Source organism: Scophthalmus maximus, chromosome 5 (assembly GCF_022379125.1).
Source record: "Scophthalmus maximus strain ysfricsl-2021 chromosome 5, ASM2237912v1, whole genome shotgun sequence".
Taxonomy (NCBI): Eukaryota; Metazoa; Chordata; class Actinopteri; order Pleuronectiformes; family Scophthalmidae; genus Scophthalmus; species Scophthalmus maximus.
In genome coordinates this window covers 11128535-11147743 of record NC_061519.1, presented here as the reverse complement: position 1 = coordinate 11147743, position 19209 = coordinate 11128535, and the positions used below count along the sequence as shown (strand labels likewise).

Sequence of the window (19209 nt, the reverse complement as noted above, 5' to 3'; positions counted from 1 at the left end):
GTAGTGTTGCTGCGGGAGACTCAAAACGTTCAAGTCAAACAGAAGTTAGTTTTTTTCTCAACATTTTATTTATTTAACCAACAAGTCAATTCAATCCATCACATAATTTTACAAAATGACATAACTTGAAACCACGGAGTCGAACAAACAAAGAAAGAGCAGCATATTTACATAAGTCACTTTGATAAAGACAAAGTTGTTTTTTTCTTTCCTTAAGAGCCCCAGAATCCTTTTTTTACAGTAGAGATGTTAAACTCAAAAAACAAGTCTAACAGCATCTCCAGTGCTACTGCTATGTATGTAACATATGAGCATTCATATTCAACACCTTGGACATCGGTTTTATTGTTAAGGTTTTAATATCATATAATTGTGAAAGCTGTGAAAGTGGAGGGGGGTGGGGGCAAAACAGTTTTAATCTTCCAGGGTGTAGTTGGGGTTGACGACCAGAACGCCCTCTTCCTCCGAGCTCGAAGACTCGGAGCCCTTCAGCCCCGCCTGGGACAGCTCGATGAGGATGTGATCCTGGAGAGACACGTGCACATCGTCAGTTGTGGCAACACTTGCTTTAAAATATCACCTCGCGGCTGCCGGGTTTTTTTTTAACTCACATAGTGCACCAGCCTGTGGAGAACCTTCTCGATCAGACCCTTCTTATTGACCAGCTCCTCCTCTGAGTCAATCTCCGACTCAATCTCCTTCAGGTACCAGTTCACCACTGCGCTTTTCTTCAGCTCCTCCTCTTCCTCAGCTGCAGAGAGAACAGTGAAATAAAAAATAAATAAATCATGAGGTAGATGAATAAAGACACAGACAGGAAGGAGAGAAGAAGAAAAAGAACACCTCTTACCCTCCTCAGCTCTGCGCAGATGCAGGACGAGCAAGTTGGAGATGCGTCTGTACTCAGGGAAAGAAAGGCGAAGAGACGGTTTGGCCTGGCTGCTGGGCTCAGCGTGGCCGTTCACGCCGTCGGCATGGCCGTTCATCCCGTTAACGTGACCATTGACACCGTTCACTCCGTTGGGGATGTTGTTTCCTGCACAGACACGTTTGCATTCGATGATCAGTCCATCATAGAGATGTCACGTGCATTTATGTGTGTAAAGTGTGTACATCGATCTCCAGGAGTGTTTGAACCGTGTGACTGTACCTTCCTCCTGCTGCTCCTCCTCCTCCTCCTCCAGTTCCTCCTCCTGCTCCAGGTTGATGTCTGGCGTCTCCACTCTGATGATGGACTTGTTCAGGAGACGGAAGGCCTCCTTCACATGTTTGGGCTGCACCTGGAGATATGAAGAGAATGTTCACCATGATGTATCATGTGATAGTTAACTATAAAATCTTTATTTTCATTTATTTTTTATGATCTGAGGTTATGAGGTAAGATAATTTCAAGCAAAATATATGGTTCATCTTATGATATCGGGGCAAGTTATCAAAGATGATTTGCAGACTGAAGTCACTCTGCAGCAGTTGAATAGTGCTCCAGTTTTTAATGTACACTTGTTGTGCTTTATGCATCAATATGTCACTGTTTTGGTCCAACAATTGGTGCAACTTCTCTGCTTGCCGAGCAGAAAGGGAATTCTTGTACGCACCTCGTCACAGCAGTGCATGCGCGCCATGGACTCCGACAAGCGGATCATGCTCTCCAGCTGTCGCACCGTGATCCTCCAGGCAGACTTGGACACGCCGCCCGAGCCGTCGCGCTGGCGGAGACGCTTGTACTGCTCCACGATGAACTCCTCTGATTCGCTTGAGATCTGCAGACGCACAAGTGAAAACACACGTGTTAAAATAGTGAAACCTGAAACGACGATACGAGTGTAGGTAGAAACTAAAGATCACACACACACACACACACACACACACACACACACCTTAGGTTTGAACTGCCTAGCAAAGAGCAGATATCTGCGGATCTCATCCAGAGAATACAGTCTGTCCACTGACTCCGCCACGCGGGAGTGTAGGTCCACGATGCGTCGGGCGATGGCGTAGTCCGTCACCTGAGATACACGCGCACAGAGATGGATACGCAGTACTAAAGCAGGTCGGCATTACGAAACAGGATGGACGGAATAATGGGGCGTAACAGATGAGGAATAAAAATAACGGGAAAACGAGTGTATGAATGATCACTGTGAGAATGCGTGCACAGACTCTTACCTCGTTACAGTCGTCCACCAGGATGAAGAAGAGGTCAAAGCGGCTCATGATGGGGGCGCTGAGGTTGACGTTCTGTTTCAGACTCTTGCTGCGGTCGTAGCGCCCGCCCACGGGGTTGGCGGCAGCCAGGATGGATGTGCGAGCGTTCAGGGTGGCCTGGAGGAGAAGGAGACGGAGACAGGGTCAGGTTATGTACTGCAGATATGGCTAAGAGGCCTCCTGGGTAATTGAAACCTAAGGTTTATAACAGTTGTGTATGGTGTGTGTCATGTCTCGTCTTTCAAAGGGCATGAAGGTGTCTTTTGATTAAACAGAGGTGTTGCAAAATTTACTAGAACATATAAACGGCTTTAATTTTAAAGTGTGTATCATCAAACTTTTGACCGTTACCTTGACTCCAGCCTTTGTGATGCTGATGGTCTGCTGCTCCATGGCTTCATGGATGGCCACCTGGTCCTTCAGGTCCATCTTGTCAAACTCATCGATGCAACACACACCCTGAAAGCATCATTCCGGCTATTAATACCAGTGAGCACACGCACTTTAATAAATGCCCTTCACTGCCCTTTATAGAACTCCAGTCACCCACGTTGTCAGCCAGCATCAGAGCTCCGGCCTCGATCACAAACTCGTGCGACTCCTCGTCTCGGACCACGGCGGCCGTCAGACCCGCGGCGGTGCTGGCTTTGCCGCTGGTGTACACGGCTCTGGGACTGAACTCCTCCACGTGCCTGTATGCACATTTTCATAATCACTATTAAAAACTAAAAGTAAAATACATTCAGTTCTATATTTTATTATTGACAACAACATTGAGAGTAAATCAAGACGGGATATCTACTACACAGAGTTCACCGACCAAAATATTTTACACAGACCAATAAAAACAATAAATCCTGACAAATTAATTTGTGTTAATCATAGTGGATAGAGGACTGTCTCGTTTTAATGGTTATCAAGTCAAATGATCTGTGCGGTTTTGCTACTTACTTGAGGAACTGGCTCTTGGCAGTACTCGGGTCTCCGACGATGCAGACGTTGATGTCTCCTCTCAGCGAGGTCCCCTCCATGGTCGTCTTGGGAACGCCTCCGAACAGCATCAGCAGGACACCGCGCTTCACCTCGTCGTTGCCTGTCACAAACGTCGTCAGAACTTTAACAAGAATCCACCCGCTGGGTAAAAAGTTCCTCTGGAGGTTAAAATACGCAGGTTCGGGCACTGACCGTGGATGGTGGGGAAGAGGCTGGTGCACAGGTTGTGGTACAGGTTTTTGTCCTGGCTCATCTCAAACACTTTCTCCCACTCCCTCTCCGTCATCTGACTCTTAATGCTCTCCGCAGTCTGCTCCTCCTCCCGCAGCTCCTTCCCACCGAACTACAATAAAGAAAACACACATTTGGAATTTAGATCTGGCCATGTCTGGAGGTTGTTTGCTTCTTTATCATCAGGATAGTTAGAAACAATGACGTACAACGGACTCCTTTTAAAAGTTTTGCGTTTTTTTATGGAGATGAATGCCGTTGCCGTGTGTGTGTGTGTGTGTGTGTGTGTGTGTGTGTGTGTGTGTGTGTGTGTGTGTGCGTGTTGTGTTGTGTTGGTGTGTGTGGGTCTTACTCGTGGGTTAGTGGGGGCCACGTTGCAGGCCAGGAAGGCCAGTCTGTACGACAGCTCTCGGACTCCCAGAGCCTTCAGTCCTCTCAAACCCTCCGACTCTTGGCCCTGGGGTCCTCCGCCTACACGGGTGCTGGTCTCTGCTCGCACACCTGGAGGAACAAACATCAACAGTTATCGAGGTGTAAAAAAAAAAAAAAAAAAACCCCATAATTTTTGTCATTTGGAGGCTGAAAGTGTGCAGTAAAAACCATACCAGGAGTGGTGAGCTGAGAGACGTCCGGCACGACGATGAGGGTCCCGGTGAAGTCGCAGCGGTCGCCGGCCTGAGCCGTCTCCACGGCCTCGGCCCTCAACACGATCTCCAGGGAGCGAGGGATGGAGCCACGGGGCAGCTCCGCCTGCGTCTCCTGGATACGCACCTGAACACAACAGAGTTGAACTCGGTCACAAAACATCAGGCCCCGTGCTGCTTTTCGTCTGCACACAGTCCTCTAATTTAAAACGCGCGTGCGTCCCGTCTCATGGATACCTTCTGGAAGTCGATGAACTTGGATTTGTGTGTGTCCAGGTGGAAGCGGGAGCGGTTGTTGCAGACGGGGTTTCGGCAGATGGTTGGTGGCGAGTACTTGAACTGCTGAGGGACGTCCTTGACCAACGCCTGGCAGTCCATGCACAGGAATGTGCCGCTCACCTGAAACCACAAAGGAGTCGCACAAGCTCAACGGCGGCATGTTTATGCTCCACAGTGTTTGTCTCGCTCGTTGGTCGCCGCCTCACACCACCAGTCAGTTACTCAGAGTTTCTTACCAGTTCGGGGTGAACCGGATGTGTCCTCACCACCTGACCACTGATCCTCACCAGGGTGCCGATACGCATGGACGACAACTCACGGATTCTAGATATCACACACACACACACACACACACACACACACACACACACACACACAGGAAAGCATTGATGTTTAATAATTGTTACAGATAAGAACCATAAGAAAACATCCATTCTTTGCTACTATATAATTCCTACAGGGACAGCTGCACTGGATTTGCAGTATTCGCCAACAAACTGAAAACACAGATGTGAGCTTGTTGCATGTGTCTCACTTGTGTCTGGTGGGAAGATCCTCGATGGCGACGTAGAACTCTTTGTTGAGAGGAACATTCCCATGGTCCCGGGCAAAGTTGCGCACCGCCCGACAGAGGAAGGGGTACACTCTGAGAACAAGAGGAACTTCCATGTCAATCCGCAGATGAAGTCTCCATACACCAAATACTGAGCGCACTTATAAACTAGGACGCCATCTTTATCAATGGGACCGTGTGACAGTTGGTGACACGCGCAGGCTCCAGGGGAACAACATGATGAGGGGACTCTCACCTGTAGTACTCCTCCTGGACGGTGGTAGCCAGCTCCTGGTTGAAGCCCTCCAGGTCCGTGAAGCTGACCAGCAGCGTGTTCCTCTCGGGCCTGATCAGCTCCTCGGCCTCCCGGACATACTTCACCTCCCCGTCCTCGGTCTGAAACCTGCACACGGGCGCACGCGGATGAGAAATAGTGGAGACTAATACACGACACACCGATCACCACAGTTGCTGATAAAGAATAAATAAAAAAATGAAGAGGTATAATCACGATCAGCTCGTGTTCCGGATGTGCAACAATAAAGTGACGCGCGTCGCGGACAGACTTACTCCTCCAAGAACGCCTGGAACAACTTCTGGCACTTTTCTGCCAACTCGTCCTTCACCATCTCCCCGGCGTTCTCCGCGGTTGCTGTAGCAACGTCCATGCTGAATCACCGTCAAACTGCGACGAAAAATGTTCCGAAACTGACGCTGTTTCGCGGATTGGTAATTGCTCCTCTCCGCAGACACACACACAGAGAGAGCACAGTGGACGCTCGACTCCTCACAACAGAGCGACGCTTTCGCGCGAAAAGAGGGACCACGTGACGTTTGGCGCGCCGTGGCCGACCAATCGGTGTGGCTATGCAAACGTTCTCGGGCTCGCAGCCAATCAAAGGGCGGGAAATGGAGACTGACGCAGATTCTTTCCGCCTTCTCCCGCGGCACGCTTCCTGCTTCGCACTTCAACAAAGAAAGACAAAATAGTGAGGGAGAGATCACCACGTGTTCATCTCTTCACAAGTTAATCCAACAGTTGGTTGAACAGCATTTAGAGAGTTTTACTAATGGTACTGACTCTTGTTTTTTTTGTACTACTTGTCAGTAAATGATAAGTTGCATGTATGTATAGCTGTAAACACTGACAGTATATACTTAATATACTTCCCCATTCTGACCAGTGGAGGGCGGTTTACACCCACGATTCACTGCATTAAAATAAATAAATAAAATAAGAATATATATATATATATATATATATATATATATATATATATACATACGAGGATAAAACAAATTCCCAGAGACAAATTAAGGGTTAATACAATATATTATTAAAAGGAGAATTAATAAAGAATTAAAATCCCAATTTAAATAAATTAAAAGTAATAAGTTAAATTAAGCCTATGTAAATATATATATTAAATAAAAACAGTGAGGGAACGTTTCCACGTTGAAGTTAGTCACTCTTTGGTTGGGCTGTGTAGACAGCCTCCTTCTGTTATACTGTCATAGTGGTTGTTAACCTAAGAATCCGCAGGCTCCAACACTTCAGCATATTCATGTGCAACATCTGCAACATTTGTGACCCCACAGAACTAATTGTCTACAACTGGAGTTGGTGCTATACATGTCTACATATAGACTGTTGGTTGAATAGCTTTGTTGTCGTTTCCTTTCCTCCTTTTTGAATGTACCCTGGATTTGTGTGGCTTTGTGTGTCCTATCTATTTTACTCTTTATACAAAAGTGTGCAGCATAGTAATGCTGCGCACCTTTGTGTGCAGCATAGTACTTTGTTCTTGTTGTATAACCTGTGTGTTCTGGCTCCAAAAAAAACCTGTCCAATCCCAGATGTTAGATCATCTTGTCAGTCTCATGTCTCATCACACAGTCGGACGTTTTCTGGAAGAAGTATCTGTAAACGTGCAGTGTAGTGACATTGAATGACCACTAGGGGAGGCTGTAATCAGAGCGATGCACCACAGTAATATGCTTGTGGTTATGATGGCTGCAGTCACCAGGGCCATTAATGCATTACAATACTCAGTGATCAGTTGATAACAAAAGTTTCAAATTAATAAATAGATGATAATGAAACTATAATGTAGTTGTAAACAGATATAAGGGTATTTAATGTTTTAATTAATGTATTTGTCAACTATATCCATATCTGGTGTGTAAACACTGATACTAATTAATACGAGCAACATAACATGAATGTTTTTAGTATGTTTAAAATCTATTCCTTTTAGATCTGCTTGTCAAATAGTAAGTATTATTGTTTTACATATATATTTAACATACAATATATTCATGAATAAAGTGTCTATTTATTTATTCATAAATATATTTCTGTCTTTCCCAGTGACAACTGAGAAGTTCATATCTGCTGATGGAGACCATAAGGTACAGCTGAAAGCATTGGAAAAAAATGTAGTAAGTGGAGCTTGACTCAAAAAAGTTTTTCGTGAAACTGCCATTTTCAAGTTTAAGGAAAGACGTTCAAGCTCAACACAGCTGAGTGAGTTTTGAACACATTTACAAACAGTGTAAAGTGTTACTGAATTGGTTGAAGGAAATCCTCACTGTTCAAGAGAAGTTGGCAGTTGGTTGCTCCAGTTCTGAGGCTAGTGCCTTGCTCAGGGGCAGGGGGTTTCTAAAAATCTATTAGTCTTTTAGGATAAAAGACATCTGGAGCACCCAAAGGACAGCCATGCAGAATAACCGCACAGGGGAAAAAAAGTCCCAGGACCATCTGTAGGCTAAACACCGATACGCTATTATTCCATGATATATATTTTTTATTTCCGTTCCCACATGGTTCTCACGGCTCCACCTGCTGAGGTGTGAGACAAACACTCTTGGCAGGCTATTGGTTTCACCTGTCACACTGAATGAATCCAACCAGGAACTGAGCAGGAAGTCATCGCAGGCCATTTGGATGCAGACCAGTCTTTCTCTCCCTCTGTATTTCTCCTTTTGTCTTGACCTCTGGCTTTCCCACGATTGTTCAGCGGCAGGAAGCTCAGCTTGTCTGAGTATGAGGAGGGAACCTGACCATCTGTAGGTAAACACACATACACACATACACACACACACACACACACACACACACACACACACACACACACACACACACACGTGTACAATACTTAACACACGTACACACACGCACAATCCCTAACACACAGTCATACAAATGCGCCACAAGAGCATTGGTGTAATAAAAGTTGGTGAAGGGGGTTTTTATGCAATATTTTCCTTCATAATATAATGAAGCAGAAGTATACACAGCATAAAAGTACTTGAGAGACGTATACGTAACAGGTGAGAAACAAGACGATGGGAACAAACAGTTGTAAGAAGAGCAACAGTATACGAAAAAGAAGAGAGGAGAGATGGGTTTTAACCTAACTTTGCTGAAAACCAGACTGAATCTGGAAAAAAGAAACAAGTACAAACTGAGCAACACAGATGTGCCTGAGCATCACCTGGGAGGACCAAGTGTTTGCTGATGTTTGTGGCTCATGGATTGTAAACCGCAAACAACTGGAACCCAACATTGAACATGAAGCCTTCACTAAAACATTTTTGAGAGTCTGGAAACTTATTTTATTAAAAAAAGTGCCAACACTGTCAAATAATATTGACGTAAACTTTCCCAAATAAGTCTGAAAGTTAGCACCAAAACCTCTGCACATTCAAATAAAATTATGTTGCAAGGAATGAAAAGAAATATGTCACTGTACTAATATTTGTAATTGTAACATCTTACATACAAAGTACACCAGATGTCAATTTCATTGGTTCTGGATGATTAAACCAAAGTTTTGGAAAAGGTCGAACATTTCGATCGGATGGTGCTTGATGAATAGAACGAAGGGTCCATAAGGGAACATAAATGTCAGCATCTGTATGCCTGTCATCGAGGATCAATCGATCCCATAGTTGTTGAGACATTTCTTTTAAAAAGCACAAACGTGGTCGTGGTTGTGCTGAGGAAATGTCAGGGGAAGCTGTTGTTCAGCCTCTGGGGACCTTGAACATCGACACAAATGTTTCATGTTTCATGTTTCAATGTTGCCAATACATCTAATAGATATTGGCATATTTCACTCTGGACTGACCCACCGAAGGGCAGATGAAACTGAGAAAGCCATTCGGTTTGGTCTGTGTAGCTACTATATATTTTCTGTTTTGGTGTTTTGTATTAAACAGGACAGAGGGTGCAGGGTTTGATGGTGTAGATTTTTAATACTGGACTGATTTACTGTATTGTGCCTGGGCACTGGTGACGCTGGATAAGAAGCCTTGAGTGGCCTTCGACAGTCTCCTTAATGTCTTCATGATTGAACTGATCTCCTTCGCCGCAGCTCTCTGTGCTGGTGAGTGCCGTTTGATTGTTTTAACTGCTTGTTTTTCCTAAAATGAGCTGCAGGAAGTCTTTCCTGTTTTGAATACACTATGAATAGAAGAGAATTGTGTGTGTGTCTGTGTGTGTGTGTGTGCGTGCGTGTGCGTGTATGTGTACATAACAGAGAAGGAGACAGAGCTCAACATACAAACAGGTAACAGGTAGGTTATTTTTTGACATCTTTTTCTACACATACAACCATGTGGGCACATACGTGACCGTGACGCTCACAGTTAGTCACAGTGTGACTGAAGCCGGGACTAACCGTGGCAGTGAGTTACACTATTCTTCCTCTTTGTCTCTCTCACAACTCTCCTCTTCATCCTCCTCCTCCTCTCTGCTCCAGGAAACGGGACACAGTAAACTTCCAGCTTCTGTTTCTCTCACTTCCAAGTGGAAGTAGGTATGTGGGAAGCGCATTTTGTGTGTGTGTGTGTGCGTGTGTGTGTGTGTGTGTGTGTGTGTGTGTGTGTGCATTGAAGTACTGGAAAAATGGACCTCTTAACCCCCGTGCTGTCTCCTGTCTCACATATAGAGGAAGCAAACTGTTTATATCATCAACACAAATCTAACCTGCACCGTGAAAACACTTGACACGACGACACACACCCTCACTTTGACACACAAACACACACACTCACACACACTCACTAATGTGTGTGAGTCAGACACACCTGGTTATCACACATTGCATTTCCATTCAGCACAGTTTCATTTCTCGGACAAACCTTGTTCATGTTCATGCTCCGGATCAGTTGGTTCAGCTGGCAGGCGCTCGATTGTCTGTGAATATAAGACATTGCACTATCAAATGATTTCATCCCATGAAATTTCTTTCCCATAAAACCTTCCCCGTCAATCACCACCTCTGTCCCCACATACACATCGAACATTAATGAAAATTCATTCATTAACCAATTTAATTTGATCTGGGTTTGTTGTTCTTCCGATTCCACCTTTCCTGTTCCTGTTCAGTGTGTTTTCTTCTGATAAAGCTGAAATGTGTTTCATTAGCTTGGTTGATTAGAGACTAAATTATTATTAGTGTAATTTGGGTTTTATTGATATCTACCGTATCTGAGAGAGTGTGGTTGTTGTGACTGAGTGGTTAATATTGAATCCAGGAGTTAACTCTGTTTCACTTAGGAAGCAAGAAACACAGCTCGTAATGAAAGCCACTTTCACAAACATGGGTTGTTTTTTTCATTTTATTACAAACATGTGCAAAACGGTACAAACACGCCAGAACTGAAAACTTTTTTAAAGCAATATTTACAAGAGAAAAACCCCCACGATGAGGGAGAGGACGAGTCGTGGGCCAGCAGACTGCTCCTCATCTTCTCAGATACAACATACTTTGTGTAAACACACACACACACACACACACACACACATGCACACACACACACACAAATAACAGTATATACACCACACACACACACACCCAACAGCGCAGGTCAACACTAGCTGGAATGTAAACTGGAGGACTCTGATTCTGTGGTCGTGGAGGCCCCAGTTCTTCTTCGTGGCAAAATCTTCAAACTGGAGGCCCGGCTCAGAGTGAGGGCTCTGCGGGCTGAACTCTTAAACCCGGCACCCAGGAAGGCATAGAGCAGTGGGTTCAGGCAGCAGTGTGAGAACGCCATGGGCTCAGCCACCGCCAGCCACACGCCAAGGACAGCCTCCAGGCTGCAGCTGCGGGGCAGGACCTCCAGGCGCAGCAGGGCGTCCACGGAGATGCCCGCCCCATAGGGCAGCCAGCACACGAAGAAGCAGAGCACCAACGCGATGGTGGTCCTGACCGCTCGCCGCTTCTGCCGCTGGCCCCCCAGCGGGCCCCGGGTCAGCCTGGTGACGATGACGCAGTAGCACACCAGCAGCACTAGGCCGGGGATCACCAGACCCACGAGGACCAGCTGCAGGTGGAACACTGCCACCCAGAGAGGAGCATTGTCTGCTGGGTAGAACCGCTGACACAGAGTGGCCCCCTCTCCTCCTTCCTGAGTCCTGGCAAATATCATGTCTGGCACTGCCAACAGACCAGCAGGCAACCAGGCACCTGAGGGAGGAAGACATGAAAAAGACATCATGGACTGTGTGAAGATAGGAGAGGAGGGGGCAGGAGAGGAGACGAGAGGAGGGAAGAAGAGAGGAGGGGAGAGGAGAGGAGAGGAGGGGAGAAGAGAGGAGAGGAGAGGAGGAAAGAAGAGAGGAGAGGAGAGGAGGGAAGAAGAGAGGAGAGGAGGGAAGAGGAGAGGAGGGGAGAGGAGAGGAGAGGAGGGGAGAAGAGAGGAGAGGAGAGGAGGAAAGAAGAGAGGAGAGGAGAGGAGGGAAGAAGAGAGGAGAGGAGGGAAGAGGAGAGGAGGAAAGAAGAGAGGAGAGGAGGAAAGAAGAGAGGAGAGGAGAGGAGGGGAGAGGAGAGGAGGAAAGAAGAGAGGAGGGGAGAGGAGAGGAGAGGAGGGAAGAAGAGAGGAGAGGAGAGGAGGAAAGAAGAGAGGAGAGGAGAGGAGGGAAGAAGAGAGGAGAGGAGGGAAGAGGAGAGGAGGAAAGAAGAGAGGAGAGGAGGGGAGAGGAGAGGAGGAAAGAAGAGAGGAGAGGAGAGGAGGGAAGAAGAGAGGAGAGGAGAGGAGGAAAGAAGAGAGGAGGGGAGAGGAGAGGAGGAAAGAAGAGAGGAGGGGAGAGGAGAGGAGGAAAGAAGAGAGGAGAGGAGGGGAGAGGAGAGGAGGAAAGAAGAGAGGAGAGGAGAGGAGGGAAGAAGAAAGGAGAGGAGAGGAGAGGAGGGAAGAAGAGAGGAGAGGAGAGGAGGAAAGAAGAGAGGAGAGGAGAGGAGGGAAGAAGAGAGGAGAGGAGGGAAGAGGAGAGGAGGAAAGAAGAGAGGAGAGGAGAGGAGGGAAGAAGAAAGGAGAGGAGAGGAGGGAAGAAGAGAGGAGAGGAGAGGAGGAAAGAAGAGAGGAGGGGAGAGGAGAGGAGGAAAGAAGAGAGGAGAGGAGGGAAGAAGAGAGGAGAGGAGAGGAGGGAAGAAGAAAGGAGAGGAGAGGAGAGGAGGAAAGAAGAGAGGAGAGGAGAGGAGGAAAGAAGAGAGGAGAGGAGAGGAGGGAAGAAGAAAGGAGAGGAGAGGAGAGGAGGGAAGAAGAGAGGAGAGGAGAGGAGAGGAGGGAAGAAGAGAGGAGAGGAGAGGAGAGGAGGGGAGAGGAGAGGAGGAAAGAAGAGAGGAGAGGAGAGGAGGGAAGAAGAGAGGCGGAAAGAAGAGAGGAGAGGAGACGAGGGAAGAAGAGAGGAGAGGAGAGGATTTAATGAATCCATCTTTCCGCACTCACCTACATACACCAGTCTGTGTGCCAGCAGCTGCCTCAGCCCACCGGTGTTGGTATCTGTGGCTCGGACCACCGCCAGGTAGCGGTCCAGGCTGATGAATGCCAGGATGAGCACGCTGCCGTACAGGTTCACGGTGTAGATAACTTGCACGCCGATGCAGGTGGCCGGCCCGAAGCGCCAGTCGTTCAGGGCGGCATCCACGGCCCAGAAGGGCAGTGCCAGGACAAAGAGGAGGTCGGCAGCTGAGAGATGGAGGCGGTACCGGTCTGTGAGGCTGCATTTGGACCTGTATAGAAACACACGAGTTATTATCGTTATTATTACAGTTATAGCCAAAACCCCTCAAGGTCACGAATGCCAAGAAATTCACTGAAGTCAAAAGCTCATCGAGACCGCCCAGCCCTCCCACCCGTCCCCTCACCTGCGCTGGCAGCCCAGCACGAAGACGACCAGGCCATTTCCGGTGATGCCCAGGGTGAAGATGAGCGCGTAGACCACGGGCAAGAAGACCTGCTGAAGCTCAGAGGTCATCACGTGTTCCACCTGGCAGGGCTCCTGCAGATCCATCCCCAGCTCACCAGAACCAGAACCAGAACCCGAACCCGTATCATTTGAGTCGTAGTCCAAGAGGATATGCTGGAGGCAAGAGGACGGATGACAGTGATTATGGAGCGGAGGGGAAGGGGCGACACAGATCCCATCCTAAAACACAGATTTGTGTATTGCCAATAGAACTCCCATGCGTGACCGCACCAACCTTACCTCGTAGTACGACATGACGGAGACAGTCCCGCTCGTTTCTCAGCAGAGTGAAGTTGAGACAGACTTCTCTCCAGAGGGGTTTTATAGCTGTGTTCATGCCCCTCCCCTAAACACTCCAGCACATCTGTGTTCCTGCTGAAACGTTTTTCCTGTTTTCGAGGTGTCAGGTGCTGATAGTGGTTCTATCACAGGATACTCTGTTGTGTTTCTGTGCGTGTGTGCGCGTGTGTGCGTTCTGCTTGAATTGTTTTGGCCCTGAGACCTTTGGTTTGTGATAATCAGGACCTATTGGCAATAGAAATGTATGATGATGAGAATCAAACAACGTGTTTGTGTGTCTGGAGAAGCAAGAGTCTCAGCTCTTTAAGTGGAGTGTGAAAACACTTGTTTTATTTGCGTCACGTGTCTTGTGTGAGTCCAGCAGGCGTGTACTGTCGGCATGAACGTGCATGAGAAGGCGACACAGACGCGGGGAGAAGAAGAAAGAGATGAAGAAGGAGAAGGAGCAGGACATGTTGCGAGTGTACATGAGATGATTATCAAGACTCACCCTGACCTTTCACTGTCAACGGACCATCAGTGTGTGTGCAGTGCGTCAAATTCTGTCATGTTTCAACAACGATGTGATCAAGAGCACATCCCTCCGGAGGCTCTACCATGTGCTGTGGTTAAATTGACCAATTAAAAAAAAATTTCTGAATGAATTGATTGGAATTTAAATAATGATAAAAAATAATAAGAAAAAAATGACAATTGGCAATTTATCAATTGGTATTCTATGTCCTTATTTTGTCTTGAGTGAATTCATTATATATATCTTTAAATAAATGATAAAACTTTATTTTCTTCACTTTAATGCGGCAGCCTAATCAGATTCTGTCTCAAAATTGTTTCCTGCTCAAACATTTACAGTTTCCACTACACGTTAAAGCAACAAACATGAGCTGCTAGATGGAACGTAATGGGCAGTTGGTATTTCACCAGTTCATTTCAATTCTATTTTTAAAAGTTACCTTAAAGATCTATGTATTTTAACTCAAATCCATATCCCCGTGTGTGTAATGCTGAGTCAGTCAGCAGACGCATTTCCTAGTTTGACACAAGCAGCTCTGACTGTAAATCCCCATCCATCCTCTCCCGAGGCACTAATCCCGTAAGAAAACAGCAGAGCCTGGGCCCCTTATCTGTCTCATTTTCCCCACCCTTCCTCCACATTCACTGCTATCAGCACAGCAATCTCAGAAACAACATTGTTGTGTAAAACTGCTCAAATCTGGAACACTGACTGGTGGGGTTTTTTTGGTGTTTTTTTGAAGACCTGTTCGCCTGGTTTATCCTCTGCCAAATTAATCTATACAACTCGCTTCTCGGACCCAGACGCCGGCACTGGTCTTCCTTTAGCCTTTAACAGGTTCACATAAATACATTAGCTGCATTTTGTGTAGATGTAGCAGATCCACTGGCTCGCTGGGACGCCACATGGTAATGTTAATAATCATATCACTACATCTTAAAAGGAAAAAACCCTTGCACTGTTTGTAACCCTGTACATGTGCCTTGGGTGTGTTCTTTGCATTGTGTGTACGCACACTGAGAGCTAACAAAAAGCAGAATTGAATTCTTTATATACTTGGACACTGATCAAAGTGTGATTATGACTATGAAGAGAAGTGGCGCCACCATGTGGACTTTTAAAAGGAGGAGTCTAGAGAAACAAATATCCTTTACTCTTATTTTCAGAATATGGCCTCCATGCACAAGTTGGTTCCAGCATATATTCTATCATCGAGTGTACTTGTGTTTTGGTAGAAATGACTGTGACCCCAAATCCCATAAGACCTACTGGTCACAGCAGGAACCACATTTAATCTTTAGAATCATTTTTTGTTTGCACTGAGTATGAATGAGGTCAACACTTTACTATTTGCAGCTCCCCCGTTTACTTTGGGCATTGCATTGTGGGGAAAAAGGGGCTCCCTCATTAGCACACTCGAAAAAAAGGTGTATTAGTGTGCAGATAGTTTAACTAATATCTATACTTTTTTTAAATTTTGTCACTTGTCCTGTGTAAAGACACACTGTAAACCTGCTCAGAATTAGTATTTAGTTTGGAGTTGGGACACACTTATGGCGTGATCTTAATCAAAGTGTTTGCATAGTGCTCCCGGTGATGGCAGCGTGAAAAAGACCTTTCATAGGAATAATTTAAAAAAAACATGAATGTACAACAACAGCACACATTTATTTAGTCATCTAGTTTTGTACAACTTTAAATAAATGGTATATTGAAATTTAAGATAAATAAATGTGCACATAAACTGCAATGGTGTTTGTCAATAAACTCCAGGTATGTGACAAGAATTATTTACAGAGGAGAACAAAGCCAGACGAGATAACACCGAAAACCAACCTGGCAACACAAGAAGTAGCTGCATCAGCACCCAGACGCTGTAGCTGTTAGAACGGGTTTGGAGGAAACCAGAGGCGCCTCCCTAATGTGTTTCTTTGACGATCATGCTGCTGTTGTTGCGCAGCTGGGCGAGTAGGCCTCTGAATCCACTAGACATCTTCGGGGTTTTCGGCCTGCTGGGGGGATCTTTGGCCTCCATTTTCTCCAGATTGACTGTGCAGGGAATCAACTTGGTCACGCATGTGTCTGCTTGATTGTCGATTTTTTGATCGCTACAAGTCTCAGTAGCAGGGCTGCTGCTGCGACTGCGACTGCTGGTCGGGTGGATGTCGCCATCATGAGCACGGCCCTTACTATTGCTTTGGCGGCGACTGTGGCCGTGAAGACGCTGCTGCTTAGCAACACGAGTACCCTGGGAATCATCTCTTGGCCTCTTTCTCCTCTTGTTCATCTTCCTCTCCTTTTTCACTGGCGCTTGGACACAACGCCTGAGGTTCCTGACACAAATCACATGAATGTCATTGATGTCAGCGGACCGCCCAGCGTTGCTACAATGGCAAATGTGCGTTGTTAAGAAGCATCACCTCCGTAGAAAAGTGTGCAGCCTCGAGCAGGCTAATGACTCGCTCTCTCTCTTATTTTGCTCAATCTGCGTCACTCCTTTCCTGAGTCTTTTCTTCACCAGCTTCACGTGGATCAAAAGGTTCCTGACAAATATGGAGGGGGCGTGTGAATTAGCTTGGAGTCTGGTGTTCCAGCGTAAAATCTGAAATCTTACACACACACACACACACACACACACACACACACACACACACACACACACACACACACACACACACACACACACACACACACACACACACACACACACACACACACACACACACACACACACACACACACACAGAAGGCGTCTTACCCTCTTGCATCAGGCCGCCTTCGGGGTCTCCACTTTTTGATCAGGACCCACTGGTCACATGTCAGCGACTTGGGATCTAAAGAAAAATAAAACAAAAGAGAGTTCAAACATTTTTGAATATGAACCAATCCTGCATGTGCCGAAATATTTAAAAAAATATATCACTTTTTTTTCAGGCAGTTCCTTAAAATAAACATTTAAAACATGTAATTATTTATAACTCAAGCTGCTATGTCATATAGCAAATACATGGCACACCAAAGATAAGTAATCGATTACTAAATTAATCGCCAACTATTTTAATAATCGATTCAGTTTTTAATATAATAGGTTCATGTAGATTTTATGAAAGAAAAAAGTAAAAATTCTCTGATTTCAGCTTCTTAAATGTGAATATGTTCTGGTTTCTTTGCTCCTCTGTGACAGTAAATTGAATATCTTTGGTGTGTGGACAAAACAAAACACCATCTTGGGGTTCGAGGACACACGATCAACATTTTTCACAATTTCATGACTTGTTTTGGACCACACAACTAATCGATTAATCGTGAAGGTAATCGACAGATTAACCAATTATGAAAATACTCGTTAGTCCCAGCCCTAGTTGTTTTCAAAATATTATTTTCTGTGTACTTGCTGTAGCAGCAACCAAATTTCCCTTCACGGAAATTACAATTTCACTCATGCGCACACGCGCACACGCACGCACACACACACACACACACACACACACACACACACACACACACACACACACACACACACACACACACACACACACACACACACACACACACACACACACACACACACACACACACACACACACACACACCGTTGTCTAAGAGTTTGTCTTTGATCGGTGCTCTCGTCGCCTTCGCCTTCTTGTACATCTCCCGACAGGGCGAGCACAAGTTCTGCGATGGCACCCGTGTGTTGTGAGTGGTGGGATGTAAGATGGAGGGGCCGGAGCAGATGCTGCTGTTCACAGAGTCACAGTCTTCATCTGACTCATCCACTCCTTTGTCGGCTACCTCTACAAACTTTCCGTCCGCCTCCTCCTCCTCCGCACCACGCTTGCCGTATTGTGCGTCATCGATGGCGTCGATCATGTCACGGTTGCTCCCCTCGTCTGTATTGACCACGCCCCTGCTAGCGTTGGTCGTCCTCTGCCCCGCCCTCCGTCTCCTTCCCCTCAACTTCACGTCCTCTTCTTCTTCAGGGCTGGAACTTCTCAGCGGGTTCTTCTCCGAGGGCCTCCTCGGCCTGGACGAGCGTTGGGGATACATGGACTTCTTCCACTTCACACAATACTCGAGCGACCTGCGTCGGGGAGCAAACGGTGACAAATCTGTGATGACTGTGAAGTGCAGCACATTATTACATGATCATTTAAGGAGCAGGGCTTAACTCGAGTCATTTTTTTCCACAGGCTGGATTTTTATTTTTTTTTTAAGTTTCACAGAGTCGTACCTGAAATACTCTACTCTTACAGACACTGACTGAATGAATGACTCCAAGCCATCTACCTCAGATCCACTGTCAGGTGCAGGCCTGTACATCTGAGGACAACACAGTGTTAGAAATGTGCTCTTTTTTTGGATGTGAGGTGCTGAACGAACAGAATGATCAGTGGGCACATTAGCAGCACTGTGATCGAACACACCCCTGTCCCCTCAGTCTGGACTGACACCACTTCACATCCACAACATGTAGTTGTTCAGCACAACTGACCACCAAGGAAACCTCACACTGTTGTTTTTACACGAGACCTCTTCCGCAACACGTCATCACAAGGTGACGATGGAGGACGCGACCACGACCATAATCCGTGGATCACGAATGTTGCCTTTAAGCTCGTTGTTAGCCGCCCGGCTGAGTTAAGCTAAGCTAACCAGACCAAACTAAACAACAAACAACCCTCCGGCCTGAAACTCGACCCGCGGACGCTTTAAAACTTGACTTGGCCTCGGGGGGTCGTTCACAGTTTACGTGGTTTCGCATGTTTTCACTCGACAGCTGTTTAGCTTGAAAAACTATCAAAAACAGCGAGGTGCTTACTTGTTAACAAACTCGTCCCGTGTCAAAGCGGTGAGCTCGCGGGGCTCAGGTTGTTTTATTATTGTTGCCGACCGACCGACCGACCTGAAGAAGCGCGCTCTGCAGATCAAGACGCTTCTTCTACTGCTGTCGTGGACAGAACGTGGCTCGTCACCGCCACCTGCTGGTCAAGCGTCGGAACGACAGGGACGAAGGCGACTGCTGTTCACCTACCACTACATGTATTACACATTAGAGATTTTATATCTTTCTCTGTGTTACTTCAATTATGAAGTGGGCTGTTCATCTTTGTCCATACCGGGCATACTCTCTGTGTCTGTGTCGAGAGCGAGATCTCAACTATTTCTTGACAAGGGTTAGGGTTAGCAATTGATCAGATTAAGCAAGAACTAAACCCACCCCCAGGCCTGTGTC

General features: G+C 46.4%; 3 protein-coding genes across 8 annotated transcripts; all 3 read right to left on the bottom strand.

The window, feature by feature from the left end:
- Positions 1-45: 45 nt before the first annotated feature.
- mcm6 (minichromosome maintenance complex component 6) lies at positions 46-5716 on the bottom strand. The gene is made up of 18 exons (XM_035635875.2): positions 5476-5716; positions 5162-5308; positions 4888-4998; positions 4589-4676; positions 4311-4472; positions 4035-4200; positions 3782-3930; positions 3391-3541; positions 3157-3298; positions 2756-2897; positions 2557-2664; positions 2167-2322; positions 1878-2006; positions 1596-1760; positions 1151-1280; positions 851-1036; positions 612-751; positions 46-525 (listed from the first exon to the last, which is right to left on the bottom strand). Exons 1-18 carry the CDS (start codon positions 5571-5573, stop codon positions 415-417), a joined length of 2481 nt encoding a protein of 826 aa, XP_035491768.1. The 5' UTR covers positions 5574-5716; the 3' UTR covers positions 46-414.
- A 4803-nt stretch (positions 5717-10519) lies between these two features.
- On the bottom strand, positions 10520-15946 carry LOC118311777 (C-X-C chemokine receptor type 4-like). Of its 2 annotated transcripts, none has more exons than XM_035635909.2 (4): positions 15813-15946; positions 13062-13276; positions 12643-12926; positions 10520-11384 (listed from the first exon to the last, which is right to left on the bottom strand). In XM_035635909.2, exons 2-4 carry the CDS (start codon positions 13205-13207, stop codon positions 10789-10791), a joined length of 1026 nt encoding a protein of 341 aa, XP_035491802.1. In that variant the 5' UTR covers positions 13208-13276; positions 15813-15946; the 3' UTR covers positions 10520-10788. The 2 variants fall into 2 exon arrangements, with proteins under 2 accessions (XP_035491802.1, XP_035491801.1); XM_035635908.2 differs by lacking the exon at positions 15813-15946 and adding an exon at positions 13403-14225.
- On the bottom strand, positions 15626-19136 carry si:ch211-227n13.3 (serine/threonine-protein kinase PRP4 homolog). 5 transcript variants are annotated; one of them, XM_035635902.2, is made up of 6 exons: positions 18796-19136; positions 18208-18296; positions 17570-18057; positions 16735-16810; positions 16397-16519; positions 15626-16309 (listed from the first exon to the last, which is right to left on the bottom strand). In XM_035635902.2, exons 2-6 carry the CDS (start codon positions 18294-18296, stop codon positions 15895-15897), a joined length of 1191 nt encoding a protein of 396 aa, XP_035491795.1. In that variant the 5' UTR covers positions 18796-19136; the 3' UTR covers positions 15626-15894. The 5 variants fall into 5 exon arrangements, with proteins under 5 accessions (XP_035491795.1, XP_035491797.1, XP_035491799.1 ...); XM_035635904.2 differs by having other exon boundaries at positions 15626-16300; XM_035635906.2 differs by having other exon boundaries at positions 17807-18057.
- Positions 19137-19209: the final 73 nt, after the last annotated feature.